This window comes from Stigmatopora argus, chromosome 15 (genome assembly GCF_051989625.1).
Source record: "Stigmatopora argus isolate UIUO_Sarg chromosome 15, RoL_Sarg_1.0, whole genome shotgun sequence".
Taxonomy (NCBI): Eukaryota; Metazoa; Chordata; class Actinopteri; order Syngnathiformes; family Syngnathidae; genus Stigmatopora; species Stigmatopora argus.
Window position 1 is genome coordinate 5672507 of NC_135401.1, and position 18903 is coordinate 5691409.

An 18903-nucleotide genomic window follows, 5' to 3' on the forward strand; every position below is an offset into this window, starting at 1 on the left:
TTACAAGGAAATGCTGAAGGCAAACTATTTCCCAAACTCCACTGACTTGCATTTTTCATTTTCTTGCAGAAAGAGGGTAGGCAGTGTAACAGTAGTACCTTACGCCTTGTGATATCTCAATCAAATGAATACTAAAACAAACGTGGCCTTGGCGAAAGTCTGCGCTATTAGTTTGCATGAGAGTTCCAGTCTGATAACAGACACGTATAAAGCTCACTGTGCAGCCGTGTGCCCAAAGCAGAGCAGATTGCTCATCCTTTGCTAGTTTGCTTTATCACATATGAGTGGTCAATAACAGTCTTTGCATAGAAACGGGAACAATACCTGCAAAACGGGCTATGCTGCAAGTTCTTATAAGTGGCATGACTAGAAAAGGAGGAAAGAAAGGAGGATGGATATTGTGTACAAGTAAAAAGGATTTTTGGTGAGTAAAATATGGCTATATTCCTAAATAATATTTCAATTGTATGAGGTTATCATTGATGATTATTTTGTGTCGCAAGCTGTACCTGCAGTAGAGGTTTTATATTCATAAAATAGTTTTTGAGGGTTGGATTGATTCGCTGAAGGCGTCGCTAGGAAATTCACGGACCGCCGCTGCTGTCTACATATGCCTTTCAACATAGGCTCCAAGTTAAATAACCGCATACACGTGGGTGGATTTTATTTGCCGTGTGGTTTTGTCTCAAATATCTGTCGTTACATCATGAGCCTCTTTGATGAGTTAAACATAGAATTGGGAGTTTTGGCATCTGACATCAAGCTTTCACGTGGAGCAACAGTCGTGAAACGCTTCGACACGCAGCGTGAATGATCTTTTTAGTGTGACAAATTCCCAAAGACTTGAACAATACATGCAAACGATGTATAAATATATATTTAGATGCATCAAAGCACACAATACCCGACACGTGGCCTCGTAGGTCTAGACGACAGAGCACATCAGTCACACTGCTACAGTCTACGACGTCGAGTTCGAGCAAGCCAAAGAGGTGCTATGACATTATTCCGACTCATTAGCGTCAACCTCGAAAATCATGACAAGCGCTTTAATTATTAAACTATTTTTACCAATTATACCCCTCTAAAAAAGATGAAAAAATGTCTGTAGGAGACGAAAAAGAATAAAAGTAATAGAGTGCGTAACAATGTGCTTGTCACGCCTGAAGATTAAAGTAATTAAAGAGGACATTTAATGCGTTTCCATATGTTAATGATATAGAAGGAATGAAAGATTGGTCAAATGATGACATTTCTATGGTGAAAAATTGAATTGCCCACTAAGCATAAAAAATATGAAGTAAAAAAAGTTGAAATGGGCTAGTAAAGAAGCATTCTGAAACTTCGGGTTTTACTGCCCAAAATGTGTATACGCTGCCTGTTTTGAGTGTGTAGATGTCTTAGCAATCACTAAGCATCACAACATCTCTTTTCTAAATCACCTATCCCCCTTTTTAGACTTCTCCTCAATCATTTGCAAAGTCAATTATCTTGACCTATTATATTATGCCCAATGTGTATCACGTGTAGATTAATAGGATTAATAAGGCATGTCACATGCTAAACAAACACCCATTATAAAGAGTGTGGTGGTTGAATCTTATGACATATGGAAGACAATGAACTATATTGAGAAAATCTGAAGAGCTTTGTCACTGATATGGGCCAAAAATAGCTTTACAGCCATCTAGCGGCATATCATATGTAGGAGGAATCAATTACGTTCTCTATTGATTGAATGGCTTAGTCCCTCTCCCCAACGAATGTGTTAGAATCAATTCGTTTAGACGCTGCAATTATTTGACTCGCAGACCCCCTGGGAAGTTGCAATCCAAAGTACTGTATGGCACTATATAATCTAAATGTAGAATTGGTAGGCAGTAAGAGGAGCAACTGTAGTCCTATATATCAAAACACTTGATACAATCAGTGCATTGGATTTTCTTTCGAAAGGAAAGATTGTGATCTCTTCCCGTCTTTTACTATCTAGAGATGCTCAAATTCGCCTGACCTAGACACAGAGGAGAGATAGACTATAATGTGTCAGAGCGTCTGCCTCAACTCTCCTCCACATCCCCTCACGCTGCCTCTTGCATCCACATCTCCTCCTCTCATCGCTGCCTCTCTTCCCCCCCTCTTATTTTTGCACCCCCCACTCCTCCTCCATCCTCTTTTCCATGTGAATCCAACGTGAATTGCCTGCCTATGTGTGTGCTCCCAAACAGAAGAAGAGATTAAAAACAAAAGCGGGGGCACATCCTCAATGTGGAGGTGACGGAGAAGAAGAAGAAGAAGAGGACGAGGAGGACGAAAAGGAGGAGGAGGAGCGTCAAACACGCGCGCAGGCTTTTTTCATTGAGTGCCTTCGCCCTGAGCCGAGCAACAGCATGGATCTCTCCTTTATGGCCGCGCAGGTGAGTGTTGATGTTGAAAGTTTTCATTTACAGGCTGTTTTTGTGCAGGAGCACAGCAGTACATGAGCTTTTTTATATATAGCATTGATTATTATGAATTGTATTGGCAGCTTCAACCTACTTTAACAGTGACATACTTCTTCTTTTGGGGTATTTTTGGTGGTAGTGAAACTGAGATTAAGGTTTGAAGGAAGGAGGAGTCAGTCAAGTTAGGGACTCAAACAAGGGAGCCAAATTATACACTCATTATCCCTCACTGTTTGGGACTACAGTAGTATATTTAACATTTGCAAAACGTGAGACTGAATAATATAAGCAAAGTAGAGATTGTATGGATAACATAATTTCTTCTTACAAACAAAAATAGTTGTCTGAAAAACTGTTATGTTATCGGATGCCTTCTTAACCTGTTTAGATACAAAATTGCCCTCACAAAAGAAACTTTGTACTCCAGTTCCCTCTTCATTGTGTATTTTTGGGCTAGTGCTTAGATTCCGAAAAACTGTAACTAAGTGTGAATTTGAGAAAAACTTAGAAGGTAGTTCCTTAAAATCCATTCTGAGCATTATTATCAATGAAGTGGATGATTTCCATATTTTTTTACTGTAATTGATAGGGAAATTAATCAATATTTAATATACGTTTACCATTTATTAATACTTTCAACTTTGCAATGAAACTTTTGTCACATTTGACTTCTCCTGATCCTCGTTCACTTTTTCTTAAAACGACATAATAATAATAATAATAATAATGAACATGAATCATGCAGTCATTCGTTCATCTTCCATGCCGCCCATCTTCAAAAGGTTTGCGGGGGTTGCTGGAGCTTAACCCAGCTGTCTTCGGGTGAAAGGCAGACTAATTTGAATCATTAAAATGTTAATAATACAGCAAGTATTGTGATATCACCTTAGAAAAAGGATGACCCCAAAAAGTTTTGTTCTGTCATGGACGCAACGTATTTGTCCAAACAAAATATTGAGCCAAGAAAGTATTTGAACAAATCCAAGTCCTCCCTCTAAAAAAGGCTTTTTTATCTTCACCGAGGAGTACTTTAGAAGAGAGCAACATCCCCAGACACTCTTAAGAACTACACTAGCAATTAAGAGCAAAACAAGTGACTCATTTTTTCTAATTAAATGTTATTTGCCATGGTGAAGTCTAACTGTGGTTATGTTGTAATTGGATGCGCGTAATTGATTTTAGCTCACAATATCATAGCTCTCGTGTGGGACAAATGTTTACAATTAGTTTCAAACAAGCTGCAAAACAAGGGTGTATTACCTCATCCATTTCTCCCGTATAGACGCTTTGGACCAGGCCGCTTTTGTCTCCTTTATTGTCGGCATGAAAATGACGTGAGTGGGCGCCTCCCATTCGCTAATTGTGCAAACTTTCCGTGAGTAAAATATCAAAAGAGATAAATTATTCACCTTATGAAGGCACGCACGCACACACATAGAAAATGTCTTGGAGCTACTCGGCTTTTGGAAAGCAAGAATAGCGAAAAGAACGGCTGGCAGCGGTCTTAGATGCAGAATTACCAAGGGGAATTTCTTCTAATCATATTCATAAACCGGTGGATGGTTGAGCATCATTGTGTGCAGTCACTCATTGGAGAGCCGCAGGTCGCTGCCGTCTTCATTACGCGCACACGCTTTGTGACCTTGGGAAGCAATTACGCTCTGTGGAAATGCGTGTGCGGTCGTTTGGTCGCCGGACTTTTGGTCGCCCGGACCCAAACAACGGGCGACCAAAAGACCCGCGACAAAACAAGGTAAAACAACACGGTCTACGCATCAATAAAAGCCAACAATGGCCCTGAGCAGTTTCACTGAGCGGACGTGTGAGTGTATAAGAGTTTGTATGTACATGCGTTGTCCCTTTAAGAAGCTACGTCAGTCAGGGTCTTAACAAGTTCTCCAACAAAAAACAATAAAAGTCCGGGAAATTTTGAGCTTTTCTTTAGCCTAATAATTAATAGGACATTAAGTCTGACTAAATAATAGTTCACAGTTTGTATTTAGGGAATTTGAGCAACGATTTAAATGGTAATTATCAATAACCTCCCGGGCGACCAAAAGACCGGCGACCAAACGACCGAGTACCGTGGAAATGACCACTGATTAAAATAGGTCAAGGGCAAAAAAGTTTAGTTTTAGTGCACAAAACAAACTCGGCAAAGAATACAGACAAAAGCAAATCAATTATAGACACTCTAAACACTAACAGGGGTAACTGAGATTTGTCCTTGATAACATGATGGATGAGCAGTCTTCCATTTGGTGGTGGAGTGCCACGGCGTGATTAGATCAGTTTACAATCCTGGTGAGCCAGAGTGGTCGCCACTGTTAAAGATCTGGAGTTTTCATCTATCAAAGACATGTAGGCTCAGTGTCGTTAGCTTGTGTTAGTGTCCCAGTTGAGTTAGTCTATCCTCGCTGACTGTATGGAAATAGGCAGAGTGCATTTTTAACTGGTCCCTAACGAAGTTAAGATCACCGGCGACAGGCAAGCGAGCTCTTGGGGAGAAAAACTGCCACTGTGACTCACTTGTGAATCTTTGGCGAACAAGACTGCAGGCACGCGGGTAGAAGAGGGACTGTTGACGGCTAAGTGAACATGACTGTGAACAAATGACACGTATCACTCAGTGCACAGGAAAAATGCCTAAAGTGATACTAAGCGTTCCTTCCTCACGGGAATTCCTGTTCATAGATATTTATTTCGGCACGCTGCTGGCTAATGTTGAGTCAAGTCGTATCTAAATACGCTTGCCTGTGTATTATAGTCTTTGAATGTAGCATCCTACTGTAAGAGAACGACTTGTAGACGGATTGTCTTCCTCAAATGTAATCTTGAACTGAATGACGAGCGATTTTGTAATTCAGTACACAGTATAACGAATTATTACGAGTTACATTAAAATGTAAAAATCATGAAAAAGATAAGGAACACAAAATTAATCTGGTTAGTTCTGGTTTATTCTTAGTTTATGGTTGTAAATTAGATTTTCAGACTACAGCTGCGGTTCTAGTTTAATATATTTCGAGAGCCTCAGGTCACCCCTAACGAGGCGACTGTGAACCGCAAGACCTTTTCCCATCATTTTATCTCCTAAGGATGGCAGAATTTGTCATAAGTGTCTTCTAACTTGGGAAGATTCAGCTATTGAAGAGCATCATTTGAGAAGCAGCTAGGAGGGAGTGACCATTAGGACTGCAGACTGTGACAGCGCATGATGTTCATTAGTGCCATAAATCCACTACAGAGCTAGAAAGTCATCCTTCAACGATGAAATCTTGCCAGTATTGCATACCGGTTCAAGATGGGAGCATAATTAGACCTTGCATCTCTCTAACCTTATTTTCGTTGAAATTGTCTGATGCAGTCAGAAAAACATATTGACAAATAAACTTCTGTTTGCAGAGAGAATAGTTAATCTTGATGGAGGCATGTTTGACACTTGTTGCAGAATTTATAGGGGAATGATCATAAGTGAATATAACAGAGAAATCTTCATACAATAAGTTGGCCAAGTGAAGGCATATTCAGATAAACAAATTGCAATACTATCTATATATTTTTCGGACTATAAGGCACACCAAAAAAAATATAAATAAATACTGTTCACCTCATAATCCAGTGCTCTTTATGTATGACTTCATTTGTGCTTAATGACTTGTAAACAATTTTGTTGCTGCATAACTGTATTATATTACTCTAGTAAATTGCTCAACACACAAAATTATCATTCAGAAACCCATCAACAAAATTAATATATAAAACAATAATTACAATGTTAAAAGATGCAGAACAAATGCAGTAATTGATGAACTCATGCACTATATAATCTGGTGTGATTTATATATGAAAACAAATTTTGCTGTGCCTTATTAAGCAGTGCACCTTATAGTTTATTTTTTTTTTACATTACATGAACAGTTTGTACTCTATTATTGCTATTTTTTCTATTATAACTCCATTCAGTGTATAATACATGCTGCATTTAATTTACAGAGCCTGCATCTCATTAGATTTTAGTTTTACAGATTACTCAATGCTTTGCATTAAATTTAAATACTTAAAGAACAAAAAAAAACAACTCCTTCCACCCTTGCTCAAAATGTTGTTACTACTGTGAACAAAGCGTCAAAATTGCGCGGTAATTTCTGTATTAATTAGAAAAAGATGTCTGGCACAAGCCCAAAAATAGAGCTTTCCGTGATACTTATCCGTTTAAATCTTAATCCATGCTGTATTTTAAACATTAAATAGATTGAGTGAAAAAAAATGCCAGCCGTTTGTGCACTCGCCCTTCCAATGCAGATTTTCCAAGTGAGTGTGTATTATTTGGAAACTCACTAAGTGCAATCTAGATAATATAACATGGGAAGCCCACAGTGAGCTATACAAGTGGCTTCTTACTTTATGAACCTGCAACATTGGTTTAAAGTTTTAGAAAGGCACCACTTGGCTGCCTTTCAAATGCACACCCTGTCTTGGGCCGAAGGAACAAACAGTTTTTGGCTCTCGAGGTCAAGTGCACGGTGATGCAATGTTGTCGACACGCTTTTTTAATTTTTTTATTTCCTCCTGTTGCATGGGTAGTGTTTCAAACTTCTCCATGGAGCCAGCGCATTGTTCGCTTGTTCAATTGGCAATGTTCTGCATCATGGCCTCAGGTGTTATGTGTCTAACTGGTGACAGCCCATCAGCATATCTCATTATATCGCCTTATTTGGAAAAGAAGTCCCAGTCGAGGCATCCCATCTGACAGGGTTGTCCATCTCAGCCCAACAGACTGATGAGTGAAGAGTAGACAGCCGCCTCACAATAACTTTTAATAATGCAAAGGCCACATTCAGATAGCTGACAAATACCGACTCAGATAATTGCATATTCAGATGAGTTTGGGTATTTAAATCAAATGCACTTAGTACACAATGGCAGCCTCCGTTCATTATAAACTGTGGTCATCGTTGTTCTTGAGTGGCATAACTATTTAATTACAGGGTCATGTTATCGCGGTGTGGTTAACTGTCGGTCTGACCACCAGATTTGCAGTCTAAAACAGAAATGTAAGTGCAAATTTAGCATGTTTGTTGATAATTGAATTACCGTGGCAGCATTGTTGGCTTGAGGCGAGTGTTTTTGACTAATTTCCCAAAGTGAATCAATTCTTTTGCAGTGTGTAAATTTCAGTTTAATGAAAAAACATTTCATTAGATCTCTTGCATTGTTCTACAAATAAGTCTAAAAACAAAACACACAGTTACCTGCTGTTTACCAGCGGTAGTGTTATGTATGCTTCCTAAGCAACTGTTTGGCTCTGAAAAGCAGATCCATACTTTTCCGTCATTATTTTACATTTCACCTCCTACGTTACATCTCAATTATTTCAGCCTGACAGCTCATTTGTGTCGGCTGCATGAAATAATTTCAGTTACAAATTTCCGTCTTTCTCCGCAAAATGTCAATTATATCCTCTGCGTTACTTTGGCATCAGGGAGATTTATAGAAGTTATTTTCCATCATGCGCGTCAAGCCGCCGGGCTCTTGGCTGGCGGTTTATATAAAGCACACAAGACTAGGGAGCGTCTCATTTTGGATGCATGCAACTTTAATGGCGAGCCGATGAATCAAGCACTTACAGTACAGTGAGTTGTATTACATACACCTATGTTTCCCGGATGCATGCATGAGTGCTAGTGAAGTAAGCTAACTTTGATTTTTCCTGAAATTGTTTAATTTTTCATGTAGGCATTCCCCCAACTGCACCACCTCCCCCACCAGTATCCTGGTCGAGGTTCTTTTTCTCAGCTAAAAGTCAGGAACGTACACTTGAAATATGAAGATCTGTGCAGAATGATACAGTATCATTGATTCATTTTAAATTTCATGTACCTAATGACCATAACTCTTAGTCTAAAATACGTTTCAAGAATGAAAATATACGCAATTGTTGTGAATTCTGGGAAAATCGAAAGGATCAGGAAGGTTTCATGTGTAAATTTCTGGTAGTTGAAATTTTTTGCAGAATTACTTTTCTGGATTTCAGAAAAGATATGGGGTGGCTACATTTGTTTGTGAAAATCGCAGGCAATGAATAACTAAATTAGATAAATAAAACAACAATAATAATGAAATGGCGTGTGGGGGATTACTGCAAAGTTTTGAATAATGGATGGCGCAAGGTTTTAGATTTGTCTTTATTGACTGTCCACCAAAGGTTATGGATTCTTCATGACTCGTATTTGCACTTCCCTCTCTGAAACATGAATAAATTCATTCAAGATTGAGGGCATGCCGCTAAAGTGTTGCACTGTATCTAGGCCAACATGGTGTATATGTGACAAACCCCAAACACATAGCCCCCCCAACCACCAACACCACTCTTGCGGCTCATCTTCCCGCAGGGAAATATGTAGAGCAATCATCCACAAACACTAAACCCACCTGCCGCAATACACACTGCACAAGAGCAGCTACGCCCACGCGCTAATTTCCCTTTTCAGCTCTAGGGTTGTCAGGCTGATGGCGATTTGCTATTGTAGAAAGGCAAACTGTCATAGTAGTATTTTTTTTCTAACCTAAATAGCCGAACCGGAGCACCAAAAAGATGCTGTGTGGAGTTTGCAGAATATCAACAAGTTCACCGCACTGAAGGATAAATGATCACATTATCGTTACATCATTGATTTATTGGATGCCATTGACGGTGTTAGACGTTATGGCTTCCCAATATATTCTCCAAACAGGCCTTTCCCACATCTTTAGCTGACCTTGTTTATACGCTATGCGTTTTTATGTATAAATACTAACTAATGAATATTTTTTTCTGCCACGGGCCAATATTAATGATACAATTTTGACAGTGCAACCTGATGACAAGAGTACAATGGCAAAGTGCTAACAGAACTTTGGCAGCATCATCCATAAACACACATTTGCATTTGCGCAAGTAGCACATTTAAGTTGTGCAATACCTAATTTTTCATTTTATAATGAGACCAACTGCAGACCGATCACAGAGGGACAGGTTTGCAATATTTAATATTTATCGTGTCAGCTAATGCAGTGTATGGCTCATATGTGGATAAGATTAATAAGGTTTAGAAGTTTTTTTTAAAGAAGTTTTAAGGACCGTGCTGTGTAATTTATTTAAATGTAATTCCAACAGAAGGCCCCTTGTTTGCGATGGGTCTTTTGTCAATGTGTCCACATCTACGTGTTTAATGGCATTATCAAATAATGAGATGTATAGTCGGGCATGTTAAACGTGCACTCGTATTTACTCATTTTGTCAATATTTGTTCACCTGAGCCCACTTTCCTTGTCTTTTAAACCTATTGGACATGGGTTAGAACATGTTAGTTTATTGTTGCGGTTCAATTGAGCTCATTCATAACAGAAGCGCTGAAGTCAAACATAGATTAAAATGGGTAATTGAATTGAATTTGAGGAAAAATATGCCACTAAAGTGCCATAAAAACGGCATAGTCTGCAGTACTGGTATGTAAACATCTCAGTTCAGCAAAGGTCTCTTGTTAAGGGTAGGACTTATTTTCTATTTTATAGATGCATTTAAAAATATAGATTTTCCTGAAACATCTATTATGCGATTAAAATGCCCTTCAAGATTAATTCATTCCAATGTGGCTAATTGATTAGTTTCATACACGTTAGTAAAGAATGTTGTCTTCCATTATTAAAGTTTTGGCATTGTGCTTTGTTGATAGTTGCATTTAAATATTAACTGTGGCAAAGTTGATGGGGAAGAATGGTTAAATTGTATGTGGATATTTATCTGTATTTTTTTTGTTTTGTGTTAGCTTTTGGCTTAATATAGTAACTATTGACTATTATCTTTGGTGTCCTGACTGCGTGAGCCAAATAATTAAACATCGAGGTTTGATAATACATAGTCAAACTTTGCACAATTACGAGCAAGAACATGTTTCTAAAATGTTTTTCCCTCATTTTGTACCATTTTTTTTCGCCAATAGATTAAATCATTAGATTTTTTTTAGTCATGTCTGACATGTTGCTCTCCTATCTACAATATTTGTTTTTCTAAAAGTTATTTCATCAAAAACGGTCATTTTGATCATTTATATTTTATTAAAAAAGCATTTTAAGCCTCCCACATGAATAATGACTTGAGAGTGGAGTTAAAGGAGAATAAGCCGGGCAGCCTAATGATGCTTAACATGCGATGTTTGCGCTCCCACTGAGTGCGATTTATGCGCCGTTCGCAACTTGACAATTCACTGTGTCGACAGAAAGTGCAAGGGCACTTTGCAAATGTCTAGCCAGGCCAAATTTAACGTTTATTTGTGATGATTCCAAGTTTTGCGACCTTTATCTATATTGTTTTGCCACTCAAAAACAGGACCTCCAGGGTTGGCCAAATTTGCCTTTGCCGAGGATAAGAGGTGCAATGGTTCTTGAGGAGGTGTGTGATGAGCAGTGAGCCCTCGGGTTCAGGCTAGTGGAAAAAAAGATGGCAAAGCAATGATGACAAGGTCGCGGCGACCAGCGGGAGCTGCGAGTGGCGTCCGTCATCTGACCTAACCCGGAATTTTTAAGCGCATTGTTGAGGCGAGAAATGGTGGAAGTCAGGGCAACCGCAAAGTCATTTCAATAAACAGAAGGCAATCGTTCTTGGGGGTTGCGTTGCACAGACCATCAGGACGTCATTTGATTTTTCTTTTCACACTTGGAGATCTCAAAGTCGTTGCTGTCAAAAAGTGTAATTCAAAATCTAGATCTGGAATAATGTGATTAATGGATTTGATTATGAACATTGCATTTCCAAGCCTTGGCAGAGGTCTTCGTTAATCTTTTAAGCATAAGAGTATTTCTCTTCTGAAGTTGGTTGTATTGCTTCTTTAATTCAATTAGAAGGATTGTGTCTGGTGGCTTTGAAATGTTTTCCTCTTTACGTGATTATTCTATTTGTGACAAAAAGTAACATCTTTGTTGGATGTGTTTGTTTTTATTTGAGTAAGTGTTGATTTAAGGGGGAAACGGCGATCTAGTTGCTGCCTGGAAATGTTCATTTCATTTACAAATGGTCATGTTGTAAAAGATGGAGATGGAATATTTTGTCATCTTGTCGTTTCACTCCGCTTTGCAATTTCAACTGGATTAGAGTTGCTCTGCCATGTTATTTTAGTCGTAGGCAGCCAAAACCCCCCCACCTCATTGCCATCAAGTCACTCTAGACCAAGTCTTACATGAGTGGAGATTCAATTAAAAGTCTCCATTTTCATCCCTGGAAAGTGTCTGCAGTAAAGAGGGGCACATTTTTTTAACCAATGTTAGGACTTGAGGCTTATTATTTTAGAAAAATAATTGATCACATTTTTAATCACTCATTCATTCATTTTAGGGGCCTGTTATTGAATTATTTTATAATTGTGTAACCCATTGTAGCTGTTTTGAGTAACAATCCGTTCTATATTTTTAACTTTTTTCACAATATTCAATTTTTTGGAGCCCCCAATGCTAATTAATATTCTGAAGAAATGTAATTTTGATTTGATACGACTCACTAATTATACTTTCAAAAATGATTATTAAAAAAAATATTGGCATGATCATGAGATACAACTTTATGCTCTTATTAAATAGTTCATTTGTTAACTGCTATTTATTCCCTCAAAAACAAAAAATACGTCAAACTCTCTTAACAGATTTTAAGGATGTGCGTGAATGCTAATTGTTGAAGCAGCTGGACCCCGCAAAAGAAAAAAAAATGAACACATTCAACCTAAGCGCTCAGCGGGAAGGCGCGACACAGCGGGAGCAAGCAACACAATCAAGTGACAAGTATTTGAAAAGAGTGAACAGAAAATAGTCTCAGACGTTACACAGCTGGCTAGAATGGAAGAACAGGAAGGGCAACAGCCTGACAGCTAAACAAAATTGTGTGCATCTCATAACATTGTGATATTGAGCTTAATGATGAACAACAACAACAACTGGCTGAATCTCAATTCTTGACGCGACAGTATTCTTGTATAGTAGTGGTGTCAAACTCAGTTTGGATCCCGACACACATTAATGCCAACTAGATCTCGTGGGGTAGAACAGTTTATTTTTGGCCCACAAGTTCAATTACTTAATGTTCGTTTAGTTGCCCCTCCTAGTCAAAATGAATTGGACATCTAGCGCCGTCAATGGCAGTAAAAGATGAGCATCCATGGACATTTTCACTGAATTTGATATCTATTATTGTCAATAGCAGGCAATTAGTTAACTTTGCGTGAGTTTTTTTCACTTCCATTTTAGGGTCCTGACAATTTTGGATCATTTTGTATTGATTTTGGGGGGATTTTAAAGTTTTATTATGAACTCATTGGCTGTCATTTGAAAGCACCATTTTGACAGCAGGGGGCAAATGAACAAATGTAATTGCAGATAGGAAATTGAGCAAAGTGCAAGTCGTGCACACACAAATGAGCATCTGGTTTTGCGGCGCCTTTGTCGAAGAAATTAAAGCATTTAATTCGGTACGTACAGTATGAATGAGCTACAAAGTGGCAGTCAGGCAGGCCGGATTGGACCACTTTCAGCCCGTGGGCCACATATTTAATACTCCTGCGTATAGCATATGTTCACTATTTTAAACAATACACAAATTATTGAGTGTCGGTGATAGTGTATCGATGCTCTAAGGCAGTAATGGGCCATTTTTGAAGTGTAAACAAAGGGTACTCTACTTTGAAGCAGCACTTGTTGGCCTGAGTCTCCTGGGGGACACAATTTGTCTCGTTATGACGATGAGTAAATAGAAAAGACCGCTCTTTTTCTTCCATTGTTGTTCATTGTCAGTGTTCTCCGCTGGCTCCGATTGATGAGGAAGTAATCTAAGGTTTACAGGAAGCATGTATGAGTTATATCATCCTTAATGAGGATTATTAATCTCTTTGTTTGCATACTTTCTGGCATCTTCCCTGCTTTAGTTTTGTTGTTGTTGTTTTTTGCCACCGCATGCAAAAAAAAGAGCCTGTTGTCCTAGCATAATGCGAAAGCGTCAGTAATTAGTGCTGTGCTGGTTTACATGTAAAGGAGTGTGCAAAATAAACTAGAGAAGTGTTATGGACAAAATGCCACAGGGTTATTTAAAAGCAGTGCTGCTTTATCATCTTTTTTTTTTTTTAATTATCTGACCGTGAATGTCGCCATGCATTTGTCTACATAAAAAAATAGCCATCGTGTGCATTAATTCACGTTGACTGATTCAGAAAATGAGATGAGATCTTATTTATTACTTTAAATATTAATATTAGTCTAATAATTAAGTCATGTTCAGTTTTATTCTGCAGACAATTAAAAATGCATTGATAACAAACAACAATTGTAACATCAAAAACAATAATATTTATGTAAAAATTAATTCACTATTTTGTTAGCCCAGGTACACAAGTACATTAACTAAGTGAAAAATACACAATTTTTCGTAAAACAATTACAAGGATATTTTATCTGAGATAAATACTCACTAGAAAAAATGGTATTAAAACACCTTAAGAAAAACAAACAACAACAAAATAATTCAGTTTGATTTATAATAAGTGTGACTTAAATAACGGATTACTCTTTTTCTCTATATACAAAAATTGGGTAACTTTAAAATTTAATTTAGACCAAATAAAAAAATACACAAGAATCAATGTTTTATTTATTTCTGTATTATTATAATTATTTTTTTCATGTTTAATTCAAAGATATAGCTCCATTCAAATTAATTAAATGTTAGTTGTAACTTTAAAATCTACAAAAAGTTTAAAAAGAAATATAAGAATCCAATTAACTATTACTTCTTGTTCTGGTTTCCTCCGTCATTTCAAGGAACCGAACATTTGTCTAAATTTAAAAAAGGAAAATAGAAATAAATCTATGTCCTTGTGATATTATTTTATGTAGCCGTAACCACCCCCGCCTGGGGCACCATCCTCCATCTTATACGTAGCCGCAACCAGGCAGGGAGAGGTGACATGTGACTCTGCTGGCTCTATTTTAATCGAAACGGCATCACAATATAAGATGCATGAGATTGTGCATATAGATTTTGAAGCCTAGTCCACAAGAAATATGTTCTGCACTATGATATGGTTCTTTGGTGTAAAATGTAAGATAAAACACATGCTGCTCATAGCCATCTTTATGCATATTTAAAATACGTGACTCGATGAATGATTCATGGCCTTTGGCTTTGAGCAAGAAAAAGCCATATTTTGTTCACTTTGGGGGGAGGGAAGAATGTGAGTGATGGATACAGCCCAACAATACATAGTGAGCTAAGTTGCTTTGAACTCACTCTGTCAATGGCAGCAATTGAGTCATTTTCCAACAATAAGCACTGCAATTTGACCGAGTAACCCTAGAAAATGATTTTATTGCTATATCGGCATCTAATAAAAGAATAGGGCTTGTATACAGTTGCCCATGTTTGGTTTCCATACAGTGCCATTTGGCAAAAAATATTGACTACCTCCTGTTTTATTTGAGCTTAGCTATTACACAAATTCCATTGTTAGGAGTGGCAATACTTGTAATACTGTTATTAAATGTTTAAAAAAAATAGGCCAAATTTAAACAGTCCTCAAGCAAAAAAGGCTCTTAGCATTAATACACTTAAATATTAATTTGATTTCGAGTTTTTTTGGATGTTAGCATCATGTATTGTAACCGAGTTCCAAATGCATGTCTCTCTTGCCAAAAAGGGTCTGTTACATGTTTAATATTAGTATTAAAAAAGCAGCTTTAAAACATAAAGAATTCTGGCATGGTTAATAAAAACGTAGTGTGATTAAAAACAAAATAAAATAGTTCATCCAAAAATACAGAGAAGTGAAGTATCCAAAAATGCAAGTCCACAAGTGAAATATTTTTTATTGAATCAACCTGCGATGATGGTTATCATATTATTATTAATATACTGCTTTAGAATTACGTACAGCTTTGTATTTCCTTTAATTATAGGAAAATTAACAATGAATTACTTTTTAATTTTATGTTTAAATATACATAATCACATTTTTTAATTTTTTTTATTTAAGATCCCTGAGAAAAATATCTTCAAAGTGTTCATTCCATTGTGTAGAAAATAAATGTGAGAAATGTCCTTTGGAATAATTGAGGCTTTAAGGGTTAGGAGTGATACAATTTAATAAATCTCATTGATGACAGTGTTTTCGTGGCCACACAACCTCCATGAAGGTGAATGCAATAAAGTCTTATTCAATAAGTAGTGTTCATACAAGAACAAGGAAAAGAAATAGATTCTGTAAAACTCATTTTCCTGACAGAAAACTGCTCAAATTGAATTTGTAGTGTTTGTACCGTGTTTTTTTCCAACTACATGTAAGCTCACATTACACCTTTGATCCCATATGATCGGCTAGTTTTATTGTTGTGATACGTATTACAGTTCAGTTAACACAGTTTAGAGATGTGCCAGGCAATTACTGATTTACCGCCTATAATCGTTCGTCACAGTCAGAGTTAGGACAAGCAGTACAAATAACAAAAATAGAAGAAAATAAAAATCAACAGAATAACGTCCACTAAGGGACATGGATGTAGGAGTGATAATAACCACCTTTCTCGTTGTCAACATACATTTTTCTGTGAGAAATTTTCATTTGTTGTTATTTACATTTACTTAAAGTCCGTGTGACAACATCACGTCAAATTTCTAACTTATGAAAACGAGTTACCGAAGCAGACAGACTTCACAAAGGAAAGCTTAAATGACCAAACACATGGTAGATAACACGTTGTCATTATTGTCACAAACACAAAATTTTAGCTTGGACTAAATGGAAATTGGATGCCGTGTTCCACACATGGACAGATGGCGTCTATGACTCTGAATTCAATTTAGTTCCCCTGGGCTTCCCCCAAGTGATACAATATACATGCTTTCACACACTACGCCGTAATTCCTATCTGGCAGGAACAAGAAATCAGTTTTTGTATGCTGGGTGTGGGGGGATTCTCCAGTTTCATAATTGATGCACCCAGGCAAATCTCCTACTTGCATTCGTCGTGCGACTGCCAATAAGTGCCGTATATTAGCGGGCGACGAGCCCAGATGGGAACACGCACTCTTGTCCTCCTCTCACGTCTGGCAAGGCATTACCACCTCGCACACCACCTTTGTTTCGTTGGTACCGTGTCTCTGTTGTGTCTTGTATCACAGATCATTTGAGCATGATTCCTTCAGCAAAACTAAAATGTACTTCTCTGTGTTTACCAATGAAGAAAATATCGATTGAGGAAAAAATGAATAGCAAACTCAAGTTCACGTTAAATTTTTTAGTCTATGAAAATGATTTGTCTACAAGTCAAGATATAAATTCCTGCTTTACATTCATGACCCTTTAAAATAACACTTTAATTTTTTAAATGAACATACACTAGTTCGTTCAATAGTATAATAGAATAAGATACAGCACATCAACAACAAGAAGATCAGAGTAAGACATAAATGACAAATGTTCCTACTTGAGAGTTAAGAGACAATAAGAGTTGAAAAACAGTCCCGGGAGCGAAGCACATATCACGTCACCCTTGTTCTACTGAATTATAAGATATATTAAAAGCAAAAAGGCCGATTGGCCAGACGTAGCAGCAAGCACTAGGAGTAGAGAAGAGAAAAATCAATGAGAAGCAATGCTCTAAATCTGAGTAACAGAAACCAGGGTTGAAAGTGGAGGTCTTGACAAGCCTGAGAGGATGAACAAGCTACCTTAAAGTCGACGGAGCCGATTTATATCCAGACGAGCAGATGATATACTACAGGATAACGTTGCAAACAACGTACAAGTTCGTTTGTTTTTGTGGCAGAATTCTACGGTCCGACACAGATACTCTATCGACTTTCAAAGGTTCCCCTGTAAGAGTTAATGTTGTAGCGACTTTGCAGTGCACAGTTTGTGTTAGTAACTTCAAACAAGTGCTTCTTGCTGAAGATCCGTTGTGAGAGCAAAACTTGTTTTGCGGCTAAAATAAATAGGTACGCCGTTGTCCTACATCTGCCGAATGCTGTTATCAACTACAGTACAAGTCTATTCTTACCCCTACAGGGGTCAACTCCACAGATGGTGTTCTTCCCACCCTTGTTCAGTTTGTTTCCCCTTTTTCGAAATCGCCCCCATGTAGAGAAACTCATTTATTTAAGTCTTTGGGTTTTTTATTATTATTTTTAGATTCCTTATATTGCATTACTTTTTTTGTACATTATTCATGAGCCATGTTTTGAAATCAGTTGCGTTAGGACATAACAGGCTCATTTTATACTACAACTACCCCAATCATGCAAATATCCGATACTGGGCGGGTGCTTTAGCGGTGGTATCTGCGTCATAACAGGCAGTAGAGAAATAGAATCGAATCATATGGCTGCAGATTCTTTTGTGTGTGAAGAAGCTTGTTAAGAATTACACGAAAGACATTATGCAACGAGTGTGTTTTCGTAGAGGAAATAGGATTTTGATGTCCAGGTTAGCTCTGCTTCAATTCAGAAAAACTTGGTTTGTTTGTTTGATGGGAAGGCTTTGACATTGTGAGGTACTGTGGATTTTCTCAAAAAAGCTTGTGTGTACTAGTTAGATTTCTCGATCCCGTTGTGTTTTTATAGATCATTTTATGCAAACAATTTAGTATTGTTGAGCTTTTTCTTGAAAAGCTTTATTCTGTTTTGAAGTATTCGAAAACAATCACTGTGACAAGTAGAGAAAGTTACTTTTTAAATGCCTGGATAAGTTGAGGATTAAAGGGATTGTCATGTAAAAGTGACTTTTGTGTGAATATAATTAGCTATATACCTGTGAGATGCCATTTTCTTTTAAGTTTGTTAATTTTCAGAATTTATGTTGTGCTATTTCATGCATAAACAGAGAAATCAACAACACTCTGACTTCTACTTCCAGTTAGTAGAAATCATTTGCCCTGTTGCTACCCGCTACTTCTCACTCCAGGTGTCAAAATAATGACAGTCATAATTGACATTAGCCCAGCGGCCATGAAGCCAGGGTGAGCAGCGGGTCATTTTCAGCAGACGGGATAAGATTTTTAAAAAAAGGACTCAAATCCTTGCCATATCTTGACCGAAGCTTGTTTCACAGATAAAGTTCTTTATTGCAAGCGTCACAGGGCATCACCCCTATAGATCATAGCTCCCCAACCCTTGGGCCGCGGAACGAGAAAAAAAAAAACTTAGATTACTTTTGTTATTTAATTTTGGGAGAATCTGAAAAATTGTTAAATTTAAAAATTGCTGTAGTCAAGACGCTCTGATACCACGATTTTGCCGATACATTTTCAATTTGGCCCTCCGATTTAAAATGAAAGAAAGTCGTGATAATAATTAACAAACCCTTGTGCTTGATACTTGTTTCTCTTGCCGTTATGTTGCGTTCCCCCTATAGATGCTACAGATGACCCGATATTTTCTTTCCCTGTAAAC

General features: G+C 37.5%; 1 protein-coding gene across 4 annotated transcripts in view; it reads left to right on the forward strand.

Annotated features, from left to right (window-relative positions):
- The window catches only part of LOC144090365 (uncharacterized protein C14orf132), a 60749-nt gene that overhangs the window by 32977 nt on the left and 8869 nt on the right, over positions 1–18903 (forward strand). For 3 of the 4 annotated variants that reach the window (XM_077621826.1, XM_077621828.1, XM_077621825.1), the window contains one exon: positions 2229–2414. In XM_077621826.1, coding sequence (XP_077477952.1) covers positions 2229–2414 — 186 coding nt within the window. Of the gene's footprint in view, positions 1–2225; positions 2415–18903 lie in introns of all 4 variants that reach the window. The other variant, XM_077621827.1, reaches the window with a different exon arrangement.